Raw genomic sequence first — 17,780 nt, 5'->3', positions numbered from 1 at the left:
AGCTGATTGTGAGGCAAATGCAAAATTCAATTGACTATACCCAAAGTCAATCAAGGGACAGACAGAAAGTACAGAATTTAATACCTAATATATAAAGAATGAAGGAGGAAGAAAAAGGAGGAGAAATAGAAAAGAACCTTTAGATTGTATTTGTAACAGCATACTAAGTAAGTTAGACTCTTAGATAGTAAGGAAAGTAACTTGGAACCTTTGGTAACCACGAATCTAAAGTTTGAAATGGTGATAAGTACATACCTATTGATAAACACCCTAAATGTAAATGGACTGAATGCACCAATCAAAAGACACAGAGTAATAGAATGGATAAAAAAGCAAGACCCATCTATATGCTGCTTACAAGAGACTCACCTCAAACCCAAACACATGCAAAGACTAAAAGTCAAGGGATGGAAAAAGATATTTCATGCAAACAATACGGAGAAAAATGCAGGTGTTGTAGTACTAGTATCACACAAAATAGACTTCAAAATAAAGAAAATAACAAGAGATAAAGAAGGACTTTACATAATGAAAAAGGGCTCAGCCCAGCAAGAGGATATAACCATTATAAATATATATTCACCCAACATAGGAGAACCAGCATATGTGAAAAAAATACTAACAGAACTAAAGGAGAAAATAGAAAGCAATGCATTCATTTTAGGAGACTTCAACACACCATTCACTCCAAAGGACAGATCCACCAGACAGAAAATAAGTAAGGACACGGAGGCACTGAACAAAACACTAGAACAGATGGACCTAATAGACATATACAGAACTCTACACACAAAAGCAGCAAGATACACATTCTTCTCAAGTGCACATGGAACATTCTCCAGAATAGACCATATACTACGCCACAAAAAGAGCCTCAGTAAATTCAAAAAGATCGAAATTCTACCAACCAACTTTTCAGACCACAAAGGAATAAAACTAGAAATAAATTGTACAAAGAAAGCAAAAAGGCTCACAAACACATGGAGGCTTAACAACACGCTTCTAAATAGTCAATGGATCAATGACCAAATTAAAATGGAGATCCAGCAATATATGGAAATAAATGACAACAACAACACAAAGACCCTACTTCTGTGGTATGTAGCAAAAGCAGTCTTAAGAGCAAAGTATATAGCAATCCAGGCAAATATAAAGAAGGAAGAACGAACCCAAATGAATAGTCTAACGTCACAATTATCAAAATTGGAAAAAGAAGAATAAATGAGGCCTAAAGTCAGCAGAATGAGGGACATAATAAAGATCAGAGAAGAAATAAACAAAATTGAGAAGAATAAAACAATAGCAAAAATCAATGAAACCAAGAGCTGGTCCTTTGAGAAAATAAGCAAAATAGATAAGCCTCTAGCCAGACATACTAAGAGAAAAAGAGAATCAACATACATCAACAGAATCAGAAAAGAGAAAGGAAACATCATGACGGACCCAACAGAAATACAAAGAATTATTAGACACTACTATGAAAACCTATATGCTAAGAAGCTGCAAAACCTAGGAGAAATGGATAAGTTCCTAGAAAAATAGAACCTTCCAAGACTGACCAAGGAAGAAATGCAAAATCTAAACAAACCAATTACAAGCAAAGAAATTGAAGTGGTAATCAAAAAACTACCCAAGAAAGAAACCACGGGGAAGATGGATTTAACTCGAAATTTTATCAGACAGACAGAGAAGACATAATACCCAATTCTCCTTAAAGTTTTCCAAAAAATAGAAGATAGAATACTCCCAAATTCATTCTGAAGCCAACATCATCCTAATACCAAAACCAGGCAAAGACCCCACCAAAAAAGAAAACTACAGACCAATATCCCTGATGAACGTAGATGCAAAGATACTCAATAAAATATTAGCAAACCTAATTCAAAAATATATCAAAAGAATCACACACCATGACCAAGTGGGATTCATCCCAAGGATCCAAGGATGGTACAACATTCGAAAATCCATCAACATCATGCACCACATAAACAAAAAGAAAGACAAAACCCACATAATCATCTCCATAGATGCTGAAAAAGATTTGACAAAATTCAACATCCATTCATGATAAAAACTCTCAGAAAAATGGGTACAGAGGGCAAGTACCTCAACATAATAAAGGCCATATATGATAAACCCACAGCCAACATCATACTAAACAGTGAGAAGCTGAATGCTTTTCCTCTGAGATCGGGAACTAGGCAGGGATGCCCACTCTCTCCAGTGTTATTTAACATAGTACTGGAGGTCCTAGCCACGGCAATTAGACAAAACAAAGAAATACAAGGAATACAGATTGGTAAAGAAGAAGTTAAACTGTCACTATTTTCTCAATATTGGGCTCCCAGTCACTCAAAACAGATTTAGTTTTTCTAATTTTTCTCCTTAATAGGATTTTCCTTGCACCAGACCTAGTAAAGCATGGCCCCTAAATATATCTGGAAGTTGTCCCTTTATTTTTCAATATCACCATTATCAATGAATTCCACTACTACTCACGTGGAATATAAGAATCCCTCCTACTGGTTTCCTAATACATGTTGTTGTCAAATTAATCTTAAATTGGGTGCTGGGTGTGAAGCCATTGCAGATGAGCTAGGAATTTAAACACATTCCTAGTATCATCAGCGGTGGGTGGAATTACTCTGCTGGTTTTTAGAATTTTTATATCTTACTCCATAGCACAGGAAAAATGTTCCCAACTACAAAAACTGCTCACCACTATTCCCATGGCCAATCATAGTACAATAAAGTAGACTTTCAGTAAATATTTGATGAACAAGTAAATGAGTTAATGAATGAAATGGTATCACAGATGCTAGTAGTAGCCTTATTTTTGTGTGATTTAATTTTTGGTTATTTCAGGTCATTCTAAAAGAGTTGACATCATTACTTGGTGTCCAGTTGCACACCATGTTCCATTCATCCAAAGTTATGATAATTTAGTCATCATCTGGAATGTGAGAACAGGGAAGTCATTTAGAAACTTGAATGGTATGCATTCAGACATGATTAACAATGTGAGCTGGAATCAGCATGCCAGCCAGATCCCCAGTTTCCAAAGACAAGAAAGTGAAAGAAATTGATTCTAAGAAACAAGAAGTTGTTGCTGGGAAGAAAGAGTTTAGGCAATGAGAGTTATTCTTAAGTAGATGGAAATATGTTCACTATTGTTTCAGCCCACTGAGTAAGTGGCAGATTATATTCTAAAAATTCAAAAATCATGCAGGAACTATTCACCCTTCCTGAAATAAACACTAATAATGGGTGTTGCTGCTATTATATATTTCTAATCCAAATTTTACTTAACTTATATTGAAAAGGTAGCAGCAGTATCTGCAAACTTGAGTCCAATCTCCATCACATCTAACCACAGCAAAGGACCTTAGAGTGACATTCATAAAAAGGGGCACGGCATTAACAAACAGGAGATGACCAAATTTTTCCAAATCCAACAGGGAAGTCAAATGTCGATTTATGTAACTATTCCCAGAAGTCTGACTTTTTGCAAGATAACCTATATTCAGATACTGTGAAGTCTTAAGCAGCTCTATAAGCTAAGGAATAGTTGAAATATTAATAAAAATAGATTATCCTTATAACCTTGAAACATGCATATGTTACAGACTAAAATAAGAATCCTAGCATAACTAACCATTTCACCCTCCTATTCCTTTCATAATTTGAAAGGTGTTTCCTCCTGCATTATCCTAAATGATTCTCACAGCAACAAGACTGTAATATTGCATTATTCTACTGAGGAGGAAACTGAGGCCCAAGGAGATGAGAAGACTTACTCAATGTCACATACCCAACAATTAATCATATACTTCCTTGGTTGTTACCAATTTGGTTCTATTCATCTGAAAATGGAAATAATCCCTGCCCCTTCTGCCTGATCACACTTTAGGGAAGGTACACTAAGATAAGACATTATTACCCATCCAGCAACTTGCACTTTGTAGGTAAATGTGTAAGAGCACCCATTTGTTCAGCAATCTGTGTGGTGTGGATCAAAGGAAAAGACTAGTACAGACCCTAGGCTGAGTTGTATCAAACGTGATGGCAAAGGGAAGGTAGCTATAAAGAGAAAGATCCTAAAATGGTGATATTTCTCAGCCTACATTAAATGTTGCTTGATAAGTATTAAATTATATGGCCAGACTTGAGCAAAGAATAAGTAAAAGAACATAAGACACCAGTATCTCTAAGCAAACTCAAACATCTTGTCCTGTGTAAGACACAGTTTCCCCTCTGTACCCCTTCATCTACCTACCTATCTGCAGCCTATCTCAGAAAATGAAGGCTGTCTTTGCAAAGTGCCTACAGTGGAGAGAGGCAATGTGCTTCAGAGTCTAGTAAACCTCAGTGAGAAAAACTACTATCTGAAATTTACTGGAGAGAGAGGTGGTTACTTTAAACATATTCAAGTCCCTTTAATAAGAATATGAGTAGATGAGGGGATTCCCTAGGACAAGCTGGATTATTATATATATTTTTGTAAGTGTTATTGTTTTCACACAACAGACCCCTCTACTGTCTTTCGCAGCAGGACTATTTATAAATTCTTCATCACTATCACCCAGTCACCAACCTGCACAGCATGACTTTCACATGTTGAGGTTCTCTCTCAGTGTCACTAACCAGGGAGAATTGATTGTGAAGAATAGAATTACTATGTTAGTTGCATATGCAAATGTTTCAATAATTATTTCTATCTCAGCTTCTTTAAGATTATATATTTTTCTCACTACAGCTAGGTTAGCATCTGGTCAAATTTTGTATCCGCCACCTACACTTCCACCTTCCTAAATACATACACACACAAGCCTCTGTTTTTCCTCCCTGCAGATTTCACACATGGCTGAAGAGAAACAAACCCTGGGCTGAGACCTGACCCTGGTTTCTCTGCCCTTACAGATTTAAAAGATCTGGATTATTTCAAGGATTCACTATGAGCTTTCCACCATCCTTTGTATCTCATCATGTCCTACTTGCAAAATGGGAAGTTAAGGAGGTACGAGTCCTATAGTTTTGATTTAGTGTTGGTTTAGATTTGGGAAATTAACATTACAAAACAAACGTCAACAAAGAAAAAAGTCATTTGTTGAGAGTATGAATCAAGTAACTAGAAGCAGGTTTCTGAGTTTTCTTTAAAGGAAAGATATTTTAAAGGTACAGAACAGTCATAGAACTGCTTTCAGGGCCTGGTGAGTGCTGAGCCAAGGAAGCTTGGGTTGGTGCCAAGTTACAGCTCCCTGACCTGCGGGAGGCCAGGCCCAAGGTTGGGAAAACAGAATCGGGGTCAGGACTATTGTGCCCCGAATAGAGGCAGAAAGACTTAACAAGACAGGCTTCCTTCCTGTCTTGCTCTTATCGGAGGGAGCAGAGAGTGGATGAAAGCATGCCTGGAGTGCAGGTAAAGCATATCAAAGGCAGGTCAAGCCCCAGTCGACCACGGGCTCCACCGCAGCTTTTCTTTCCCGCTGGCAACCTCCACCCCCATCCCAGCTCTTGGACCCCTCCAGGTCCTCCCTCAGCCCCTCCCTGGTCCAGCCCACAGTCTCCTACCCACTTTGGGACTGCGTCCCAAGTGTCCCCAGATCTGGGCTTGCAGCTGCAAACGCATAGAGGGAAAAAAGTAGGTGCTGTTAGGGCTAGCACAATCTTTCCTCTTCCAACCTGCAGTTCAGGCAGTGATTGGAGCCACGCCTTACCGCTTAGCCCGAAGAAAATCACATGGTGAAAATCGCCTTCAACACACCCACGGCGGCGCAAAAAGAGGAGGTATGGCAAGAAGTGGAGGCGTTCGTAAGCCGCACGGTCCGAGTTCAAATCTTGACAGGCAAGGTAGAGATTCCCATTACACTCTGACTGCTCTGGGGAGAAGGTTTGGAGGGGAAGGAAGGTGTCAGGTGGCAGAGGACAAAATGAAATCTGTTCCACAGCTCCTGTGTTCCCGGGCCTTCTCCTTTGCGTTGCCCATCGGGTTTGCCCCGTTACCCCAGTTCTGTCTAGTCGTGCCACCCTCAGCTTAAAGTACCTCACACCTCTTAGCATCCCCGCGCATTGCGCCACTTTCCGTGGGTTCCAGCCAACGTTGTACATCATGGAGGGATGTTGGAGGGAGTTTGAGGAGAACCCTTAGCACCCGATGTCACTTTCTGCTGGGGAACATGTGGCGGTGGCAGGAGGCTAGGGATCAACGTGAGGCAAGCTGCTACCTGGTGCCCAGCTCTAGGGGTGCATACAGGCGCCACCGGGGCAAAGCAGACATTCAAGGGGAGCAAGGGCAACAGATTTAACTCTCCTATTGATGTGTATGAAGTTCTATGAATCTAAGTCTTTCTAGGATCCCTGAGTGTTGTGGGAGTGGGGTAGGCAAATAGCAGCTTTGACTCAAAGTGTGACGGCTGGGACCAGTGTGTGTCTATACCCGCCGTGTATATTTTCACTTTCTTCCTGGTCATAGAAGGTGCTAAGAATTTGGGAGCTGTCAAAACTGAGGTTGGTCTTAATTAGAATTTGGGATGTTCACTTTGCTCTTTTACTGCAAAAGCCTTGTATATTTTTGTAGTGGATTTTCTAAAGAAAAGACTCTTCTTCCATAAAAATAAATTTTGAGGTATTCCTTTTTCTTTTTAAACACATTTTATTAAGTGATATTCCCTCTACTCACCCTTCCCCCATAGAGAGATAGGAAGCAAATCCAACCTTGTGATTTAAACTTCTAACACGGCCAGGAACTGGGGGAAGGTCTCCCCCCAATATGTTGGTCATTTTTTCTTTAGTTCAATTTCTATTTCCTTTAAACATCTAATATGTCTTAAAGAGTCTGTAAGCTACTCATTTTCCACAGTAAAATCTCAATTTTACAAGGCACAATCTTGTTCTACACATTCTGTGCACTGTTGGGGCTTTCCAAACTACCTTAACTTGTCTTGTTCTCTCTATAAAGTTTGTAACTTTTGTGTCAATGATGTGAAAAGTGCTTTGAGTGAAATGAGAATCCATGTAGTAAAGTTGACTATGTACACAATATGAAATGCTAGTATTCTAATGCAGAATTTTTATCATGGAAACATTCAATATTTACTCCAGCAATGAAACTAGCTTTTGTGTATTATATATTTCAGAACTCAAAAGTAACACCTCCTTGCAATGTTGAGGTTCTGATTAAATGAAAGAAGGTCAAATAATTGTCCTTATTTTTGGTATCATTAATCTACAATTAAATAAGGAACATTATGTTTACTAGACTCCCCCATTCACCAAGTTCCCCCCCACTAACCCCATTACAGTCACTGTCCATCAGTTTATTAAGATGATGTAGAATCACTACGTGTCTTCTCTGTGCTGTACAGCCCTCCCCATGCGTCCCTCCACATTATACATGCTAATCTTAATGCCCCCTTTCTTTTTCCACCTCTTATCCCTCCCTTCCCACCCATGCTCCCCAGTCCCTTTCCCTTTGGTAACTGTTAGTCCATTCTTGGGTTCTGTGATTCTGCTGCTGTTTTGTTCCTTCAGTTTTTTTCTTTGTTCTTATACTCCACATATGAGTGAAATCATTTGGTACTTGTCTTTCTCCGCCTGGCTTATTTCACTGAGCATAATACCCTCTACCTCAATCCATGATGTTGCAAATGGTAGGATTGTTTTCTTCTTACGGCTGAATAATATTCCATTGTATATATGTACCACATCTTCTTTATCCATTCATCTACTGATGGACACTTAGGTTGCTTCCATTTCTTGGCTTTGTAAATAGTGCTGCAATAAACATAGGGGTGCATCTGTCTTTTTCAAACTGGGAAGCTGTATTCTTACAGTGAATTCCTACAAGTGGAATTCCTGGGTAAAATGGTATTTCTATTTTGAACTTTTTGAGGAAACTCTATAGTGCTTTGCACAATGGTTGAACTTACTTACATTCCCACCAGCAGTGTAGGAGGGTTCCCCTTTCTTCACAACCTCATCAACATTTGTTGTTGTTTGTCTTTTGGATGGTGGCGATCCTTACTGGTGTAAGGTAATACCTCATTGTGGTTTTAATTTGCATTTCTCTGATGACTAGCAATGTGGAGCATCTTTTCATGTGTCTGTTAACCATCTGAATTTCCTCTTTGGAGAACTGTCTATTCAGCTCCTCTGCCATTTTTTAATTGGATTATTTGCTTTTTGTTTGTTGAGGTGGGTGAGCTCTTTATATATTTTGGATGTCAACCCTTTATCGGGTCTGTCATTTATTAATATATTCTCCCATACTGTAGGATGCCTTTTTGTTCTATTGATGGTGTCATTTGCTGTACAGAGCTTTTCAGCTTGATATAGTCCCACTTGTTCATTTTTGCTTTTGTTTTTCTTGCCCAGGGAGTTATGTTCATGAAGAAGTCGCTCATGTTTATGTCCAAGAGATTTTTTCCTATGTTTTTTTCTAAGAGTTTTATGGTTTCGTGACTTACATTCAGGTCTTTGATCCATTTTGAATTTACTTTTGTGTATGGGGTTAGCCAGTGATCCAGTTTCATTCTCTTACATGTAGGTGTCCAGTTTTGCCAACACCAGCTTTTGAAGAGGCTGTCATTTCCCCATTGTATGTCCATGGCTCCTTTATCGTATATTAATTGACCATATATGTTTGGGTTAATGTCTGAAGTCTGTATTCTGTTCCACTGGTCTGTAGGTCTGTTCTTGTGCCAGTACCAAATGGTCTTGATTACTGTGGCTTTGTAGTAGAGCTTGAAGTTGGGGAGCGAGATCCCCCACACTTTATTCTTCCTTCTCAGGATTGCTTTGGCTATTCAGGGTCTTTGGTGAATCCATATGAATTTTTGAACTATTTGTTCCAGTTTGTTGAAGAATGCTGTTGGTGATTTGATAGGAATTGCATTGAATTTGTAGATTGCTTTGGGCAGGATGTCCATTTTGACAATATTAATTCTTCCTATATAAGAGCATGGGATGAGTTTCCATTTGTTAGTGTCCTCTTTAATTTCTCTTAAGAGTGTATTGTAGTTTTCAGGATATAGGTCTTTCACTTCCTTGGTTTGGTTTATTCCTGTGTATTTTATTCTTTTTGATGCAATTGTTAATGGAATTGTTTTCCTGATTTCTCTTTCTGTTAGTTCATTGTTAATGTATAGGAAAGCCACAGATTTTTGTATATTAATTTTGTATCCTGCAACTTTGCTGATTTCAGATATTAGTTATAGTAGTTTTGGCGTGTAGTCTTTAGAGTTTCTTATGTACAATATCATGTCATCTGCAAATAGTGACAGTTTGACTTCTTCTTTACAAATCTGGATTCCTTGTATTTCTTTGTTTTGTCTAATTGCTGTGGCTAGGACATCCAGTATTATGTTGAATAACAGTGGCGAGAATGGACATCCCTGTCTTGTTCCCAATCTTAAAGGAAAAGCTTTCAGCTTCTCGCTGTTAAGTATGATCTTGGCTGTGTGTTTATCATATATGGCCTTTATTATGTTGAGGTACTTGCCCTCTATACCCATTTTGTCGAGAGTTTTTAACATGAATGGGTGTTGAATTTTGTCGAATGCTTTTTCAGAGTCTATGGATATGTTCATGTGATTTTTGTCCTTCTTTTTGTTTATGTGGTGGATGATGTTGATGGATTTTCAAATGTTGTACCATCCTTGCATCCCTGAGATGAATCCCACTTGGTCATCATGTATGATCCTGTTGATGTATTTTTGAATTCCATTTGCTAAAATTTTGTTGAATATTTTTGCATCTATTTTCATCAGGGATATTGGTCTGTAATTTTCTTTTTTGGTGGGGTCTTTGCCTGGTTTTGGTATTAGGGTGATGCTGGCTTCATAGAATGAGTTCGGTAGTATTCCCTCCTCTTCTATTTTTTGGAAAACTTTAAGTAGAATGGGTATCATGTCTTCTCTGCATGTCTGATAAAATTCTGTGGTAAATCCATCCAACCTGGGGGTTTTGCTCTTGGGTAGTTTTTTGATTACAGCTTCAATTTTGTTGCTGGTAATTGGTCTGTTTAGATTTTCTGTTCCTTCCTTGGTCATTCTTAGAAGTTTGTATTTTTCTAGGAACTTGTCCATTTCTTCTAGGTTTTCCAGCTTTTTAGTATATAGCTTTTCATAGTATTCTCTAATAATTCTTTTTATTTCTGTGGGGTCTGTCATGATATTTTCTGTCGTGTTTCTGATTCTGTTGATGTGTGCTGATTCTCTTTTTCTGTTAATAAGTATGGCTAGGGGCTTATCTACTCTGTTTGTTTTCTCAAATAACCAGCTCTTGGTTTCATTGATTTTTTTCTATTGTTTTATTCTTCTCAATTTTATTTATTTCTTCTCTGATCTTTATTATGTCCCTCCTTCTGCTGACTTTAGGCCTCATTTGTTCTTCTTTTTCCAATTTCAATAACAGTGACTTTAGACTATTCATTTGGGATTGTTCTTCCTTCTTTAACTATGCCTGGATTGCTATATACTTTCCTCTTAGAACTGCTTTTGCTGCATACCACAGAAGTAGAGTCTTTGTGCTGTTGTTGTCATTTGTCTCCACATATTGCTTGATCTCTATTTTAATTTGGTCTTGATCCACTGATTATTTAGGAGCATTTTGTTAAGCCTCCATGGGTTTGTGAGCCTTTTTGCTTTTTTTGTACAATTTATTTCTACTTTTATCCCTTGTGGTCCGAGAAGTTGGTTGGTAGAATTTCAATCTTGAATTTACTGAGGCTCCTTTTGTGGCCTAATATGTGGTCTCTTCTGGAAAATGTTCCATGTGTACTTGAGAAGAATGTGTATCCTGCTGCTTTTGGGTGTAGAGTTCTGTATATGTCTACTAGGTCCATCTGTTCTAGTGTGTTGTTCAGTGCCTCTGTGTCCTTACTTATTTTCTGTCTGGTGGATCTGTCCTTTGGAGTGAGTGGTGTGCTGAAGTCTCCAAAAATGAATGCACTGCATTCTATTTCCTCCTTTAATTCTGTTAGTATTTGTTTCATATATGTTGGTGCTCCAGTATCAGGTGCAAATGTATTTATAATGGTTATATCCTCTTTTTGGACTGAGCCCTTTATCATTATGTAATGTCCTTCTTTATCTCTTGTTACTTTCTTTGTTTTGATGTCTATTTTGTCTGATATAAGTACTGCAACACCTGCTTTTTTCTCCCTGTTGTTTACATGAAATATCTTTTTTCATCCCTTGACTTTTAGTCTGTGTATGTCTTTGGGTTTGAGGTTTGTCTCTTGTAAGCAGCATATAGATGGTTCTTGATTTTTTATCCATTCTATTACTCTGTGTCTTTTGATCAGTGCATTCAATCCATTTACATTTAGGGTTATTATTGAAAGATATGTACTTATTTCCATTGCAGGCTTTAGTTTCGTGGTTACCAAAGGTTCAAGGTTAGCTTCTTTACTATCTAACTCTCTAACTTAACTCGCTTATTGAGCTATTATAAATACAGTCTGATTATTCTTTATTTCTCTCCCTTCTTACTCGTCCTCCTCCATTCTTTATATGTTAGGTGTTTTATTTTGTGCTCTTTTGTGTTTCCTTTGACTGCTTTTGTGAGTAGTTGATTTTGTTTTTTGCCTTTAGTTAGTATTTGGTTGGTCTGCTTTATTTGTTGTGATTTTATTTTCTCTGGTGACATATATTTAGCCTTAGGTGTGCTTCCATCTAGAACAGTCCCTACAAAATACCCTGTAGGGGCAGTTTGTGGGAGGCAAATTCCCTCAACTTTTGCTTGTCTGGGAATTGTTTAATCCCTCCTTCATATTAAAATGATAATCATGCTGGATATAGTATTCTTGATTCAAGGCCCTCTGTTTCATTGCATTAAATATATCATGCCATTCTCTTCTTTCCTGTAGGGTTTTTGTTGAGAAGTCTGATGATAGCCTGATGGGTTTTCCTTTATAGGTGACCTTTTTTCTCTTTCTGGCTGCCTTTAATACTCTGTCCTTGTCCTTGGTCTTTGCTATTTTAATTATTATGTGTCTTGGTGTTGTCCTCCTTGGGTCCCTTCTGTTGGGAGATCTGTGGGCTTTCATGGTCTGAGAGACTATGTCCTCCCCCAGTTTGAGGAAGTTTTCAGCAATTATTTTTTCACAGACACTTTCTATCCTTTTTTCTCTTTTTTTCTTCTAGTACCCCTATAATGCGGATATTGTTCTGTTTGGATTGGTCACACCATTCTTGTAATAGTCTTTCATTTCTGGAAATCCTTTTGTCTCTCTCTGCCTCAGCTTCTCTGTATTCCTGTTCTCTGATTTCTATTCCGTTTATGACCTCTTTCACCTCATCCAGTCTGCTCTTAAGTCCTTCCAGAGATTGTTTTATTTCTGTATTCTCCCTCCCAACTTTATCCGTTAGCTATTGCGTATTTCTCTGCACATCCATCAGCATGGTTCTGACCTTTATTTTGAATTCTTTTTCAGGAAGATTGGTTAAATCTATCTCCCCAGGTTCCTTCTCTGGGTTTGTCAAGGATATTCTTGTCTGGATCAAATTCTTCTTCCTTTTCATGGTGATAGAGTTAGTCATGTGCTGTTGGCGTGTGTGTCAGCTGGGAGAACAAAGTCCCTTGCTTGGCGGTTGCCTTCCTCTCCTGGGAGAATGGCGACCCCTAGTGGCTTGTGCTGGACAGCTGCATGCCAATGGGGCCTCTGAGTCAGGCCCGGGAGCCTGAGGAGGCTGCGGGTGGTTGCTGTGGGGGCAGCCACTGTCAGGCTGCTTCCCTGATATGGCGGGGCTGCACCAGAGCGGGAATGGATGGGAGGCTGTTTATCGCTGTGAGGAGCCTCAGAGCTGCCTTGCCTCCCAGAGGGTTAGGGCACCCGGAGTTCCCTGGGATTCCCAGCTGCTGAGCTGTGTGTGCCGGGACGCTTCCATCCTGCTGTGAGGCGCCTGTCCCTTTAAAACTTTAAAAAAGCACTCGCTTTTCTTTTGTCCCAGGGGCGCTGGCTGTGGCGACCCACTTGCCAGTTTTACTGTTCCGGTTCCCTAATATCCAGCACACCACACACTGTGTATCTGCGCTCCCGGTGCGGATGACTAGGGCTGGGTATTTAGCAGTCTTGGGCTCCCTCTCCCTCCCCTCTCTGACTCCTTTCCTCCCACAGGGGAGCTGGAGTGGGGGCGGGCACTCAGGTCCCACTGGGCCACGGGTTGTATCTTATCCCCTTCATGAGGTGCTGAGTTCTCGCATATGTAGATGTAGCCTGGCTGTTGTGCTGTATCTTCTGGTTTCTCTTTTAGGAATAGTTGTATTTGTTGTATTTTCAAAAATATATATGGTTTTGGGAGGAGATTTCCACTGCCCTACTCATGCCACCATCTTGGCTCCTCCCTCTACTTTTTTTGTAAGGAAAACATCGCCACATATTTGGGAAGTCTAATTAGATGCCAGTAATTAAATAAAGCCAAACAGTATTCCTTTTTTTTCCTCTCAATACCAAAAACTTCATGACTTGTGGTTGGATTCAGTTAATATGCAAACAATACTTCAGCCAGGCCTGTGGTGTGCTAAGGAGTAAACAAAAATGAACATTTTCATTATAATTATATTTCTTATTAAGTGCTGGAGAAGCTCCCATAGGATTCTAACCTGACCATTAGAGAACACCAATTTAATAACACTCGACATTTTGTGATGTAATGATCAGCTCATCAGAGATTGAGTAAAACAGAATAGTAAGTCCAAGGTTGTATACAATGACCTTAAAATACAGTTCAGAGAGAAATTAGCATGGTAAGTGATGGCCCCCACCATCCTGAAGTCCAGCAAATTTAAATGAAAAAAGTTCCTAGGAAATTTTTATGAAATTGATACTCCAATACTTAGGCCTTGGTTAATAATAAACTCCCTGAATTATTAGAAGGAGAGAGCAAATTGCAATGCACATTGCTCTTCTTATATCTCAGTGGCAAGAAAAAGAGTAATCCATTCCTTGCAGAATTTCAAATTAAGTCATTTTACGACTTACAGGCAAGTCACTTCATCTTTCTGGATCTCAATTTAATCATGTAAAATATAATTTCTAGACATCTAACTTTAAATTACAGTGATTCACAATTATAATTTATGGATCTGTTTTTGTAATGATAGTCATGTGTATTTTAATAAAAGTGACTTAAAATTTATGAAAATTATTGGGATAAGGAAAAGCTTTCATAGTTTATAGAGTACTAACAGAAGATTTGAACTTAAATAAATTCATCTAAGGAAATATCAAATTTCTTTGAATTTTAAAGAAAAGTCATTTTTTTGACAAACCATTTATCAAATGATTTCTTCTCTTTAGAATCCATGCATTTGTTTCCACCAAATTACTGAAGGTTAGGTAGGTCCAATAAACCTTATATTATAGTAGTTGTCAAGGAAAAGAGCCAATGGCCTGAAAGACTAAAGCAGTTCTGTTTACACAACAGTGTGAATGATTTACTCTCTGATTACCAGAGACTAGATTTGCTGACTTCATTTTATTCTACCCTTGAGTAGTAATGCTACTTAGGGCATATTGTGACATAGAAGAATGGTCTCAAGCCCTTGGTCCACTACCCTGAGAAAAGTACTGAGTTAATCAATTGTTTGCTTTGGATTTTTCTTTTCAATTCCTAAGCAAAGTATGAATTTAACAGAATTTTACTGTCACTGTTATACACACAGCTTTTGTGCCTAGCAATTGCAACTGCTGTACTTTAAAATACAGTGTTTTGCCCCAAACTTGAAAACATTATTTCATTAATGCAACGCACAGCTCTAGAACATTGGGTGACATTAAGAAGCCTAATTTCTCATTAAAGTTAAGAACATTATGAAACATATCTTGCCTTCAATATTTTAATTTCTAAAATAGGGGAAAATAGCACATAGCTGCTTTACAGAACTCCTTAATATAAAACTTAACTTTAAAAAGAGCCTTTTGAAAATCAGCTAATAAATCAAAATATATTAATTCACCTTTAAGCTGGAAAACAAGTTGATTTAAAAAAATAATAAAGAAACATAATTATATTCCAAAAAGTTAATGATTATATCACTGTACAAGTCCAAAAAGTAATGACCTCATTTATTCAGATAACCTCATTTAAAAGAAGATAACTTATTGCATAAATGGTTATTTTCAGGTGATTCTAAAAGTGTTATTTTGAAATAACTTCACATCTATATTTGGGTTTGGAAATGCCAGAAGAAACGTTAATCTAATTGGAGATTTTCATATCTAGTAAACATCAGAAATTCTCTTGAAATTATTTTAGACTAGGATGACTTAATAACACCTTTTAAAAATACCTTGGGTTCCAAGGGAGGTAAATTGTACACAAAACCAACTATGTGTCTAAAAGTACAATCTGGTTTTTGTTTTTGCTTTTTAATAAATAGGAGCTTGGAGTTGCCACCCAGGAAAAAGAAGGCTCCTCTTGGAGATGCATGCTTACTCTCTTAGGCCTTTTATTCATCTTGGCAGGACTTATTGTTGGTGGAGCCTGCATTTACAAATACTTCATGCCCAAGGTAATAATAATTACAATTCTTATCATTTGGATTAGTAATTGCTATACATTTAGTAGCAATTTAAATAATTCTGTGGTGGTTACCAGAGAAGTGAAGATTTAGGGAAAGTTTTCTAATTACCTTTCAGTATATAAAATTGATTTGTCTTCATGCTGATAACTATAATCAGCAATCCTCATCTTGACAAAGGGTACAATGACTTGATTTGAGTGTGAGAAATGATTCAAATGTCATATAGTCAGTATTAAAAGGTTTTAATTCTCCTTTTAATATTTTAAAGTACCGTCTCCCATGGAGAGAAGTGCTTCTTTGATTCTGAGGACCCTGAAAAATCCCTTAAGGGAGAACTCTGCTTCCTGCCTGAGACTGAGGAGGCTGACATTCGTGAGGATGACAACATTGCAATCATTGATGTGCCTGTCCCCAGTTACTCTGATAGTGACCCTGCAGACATTATTCATGACTTTGAAAAGGTGGGTCTCTTATTTTTAAAGGTATTCTTAAATTTTCTTTTTTTTATTAGTTCATTGGTATTAAATTTGTCCATAAATGTGCATCTTTTTGCTGCAAAACCTTTTTCATTCTTTTGTTATTGAATATATGTTAGTTGATTTTGAAAGGCTGTAGCTGCTTGTTCTAACAGTAGTTGGAAAATCTTCAGTGTTGATCCTCTGTACATCACACCTAACTTTTTCTCTCTCCTCAACAGGGCAGGACTGCTTATCTAGACTTTCTGTCAGGGAACTGCTATCTGATGCCCCTCAATACCTCCATTGTTATGGCTCTGAAGACTCTGGTGGCACTCTTTGGCAAACTGGCAGTATGTATTCTGGAAGTCAAATTTTTGTATAAGCATTTGCTCCCTCATTTAAGAAAAAATGATTTCAGCCAAAACTTTTTATTTCATTGAAGTAATTTTGAAATAAAAAGTATGACGTGAACCTAAACTACTCTAAAAAATAAAGTCTATTAAATAAGCATATCTATTGTAGGTAAGGGTTTAAATAGTGTTTTTAAGAATTTCTCATTTCAGTCTTTTTATAGAGTGGCAAATACCTGCCTCACACGTATGTGGTTCATGAAGATCTGGTTGCTGTGGAAGAGATCTGTGATGTTAGTAAGCTTGGCATCTTTATTTACCAACTTTGCAACAACCGCAAGTCCTTCTGCCTTCGTCAAAGAGATATTTTGCTGGGTAGGCAATTTATTTCTTACTTCATTCTTTGTTATTGGGATAGTCAAGAAGAGTGGAGGTGGAGTACCAGGGAAGAGTGGAGAGCAAATATAGATATATTTTCATTTATGTAAAAAGGTAAAAGCCACTTTTTGTTCATTTCCTCATAGGTTTCAACAAATGTGCCATTGATAAGTGCTGGAAGATTAGACACTTCCCCAATGAATTTCTGTTGAGACAAAGACCTGTCAAGAGTGACAAGCAACAGAAAAAGAGCATCCTTAGTAATATGAAGTCAGAGATTTATAATATGACTTTAAAATTAAAGTGTGTGGTATACTCAAGATATTTAATCATGCATTTATTTACTCAATTGCTTATACTAAAAAAAGGATAAAAGAATTAATCACTGCAAGCAGCCAATTTTTAGTTTAATTGGCATTACTTGTTTGAAACTGGAGTTATTTTTGTTTTCCTTTTAAATTTATAGGGTTTAGATTTCTGAAAGGAGCATGAATATAACAGTTAACATTCCAGCAATAAATTCTATCCTTTGTGGGTTTTTTTGAAGTAACCTCTTCATTAAACCATATGGTAGAACATGTCTTTAATTTAAAATATTTAAAATTGTTTTTGATCTTTTCTTGTAAAGCATGTCAAGTCTCGACTTTGTTTTGTTTTGTTTTTCATTTCGTGCAACTTTCCTGAATTTAGAACTTACATAATTGCATTTCTGTTAGGTGTTCTTTAATAGATCTGACTTATATGTGAAAAATTTCCGTAAAGAAGTCATTTTCACTAATGCAGTGATTCTTCCTCACTGATATCTGTATTGTGAAATCCACAGAACTGTACAACTTGTGGGGAATTTAGGTTGTGTGAATTCTACAACCTTATAAAAAATTTTACTGTGTTCAGTTTCTCACTTGAGGTATACTTAATATGAATAATTAATATTACTTATTTAGCATTGGTATACCTCCAATAGATCTAATATTATGAACATAACTCTACCCTTACTCCCACCTCCACACATTTATATTTTATATCATATTTTACTCCTTTTGATATTTTATCAATTACTTCTTAT

At 37.5% G+C, this 17,780-nt stretch overlaps 1 protein-coding gene across 1 annotated transcript; it reads left to right on the top strand.

The window, feature by feature from the left end:
* The first annotated feature begins 5,739 nt into the window (after nucleotides 1–5,739).
* On the top strand, nucleotides 5,740–16,948 carry ITM2A (integral membrane protein 2A). Its single transcript, XM_057495359.1, is given in 8 exon segments — nucleotides 5,740–5,850; nucleotides 15,385–15,516; nucleotides 15,644–15,684; nucleotides 15,797–15,989; nucleotides 16,226–16,336; nucleotides 16,561–16,711; nucleotides 16,861–16,917; nucleotides 16,920–16,948. Coding segments are annotated over 8 exon segments (825 nt in total).
* Nucleotides 16,949–17,780: the final 832 nt, after the last annotated feature.

The sequence above is a fragment of the Manis pentadactyla genome, chromosome X (genome assembly GCF_030020395.1).
Source record: "Manis pentadactyla isolate mManPen7 chromosome X, mManPen7.hap1, whole genome shotgun sequence".
Classification (NCBI taxonomy): domain Eukaryota; kingdom Metazoa; phylum Chordata; class Mammalia; order Pholidota; family Manidae; genus Manis; species Manis pentadactyla.
The sequence above is the reverse complement of the archived record's forward strand: the minus strand, read 5'-3'. Positions and strand labels throughout refer to the sequence as shown.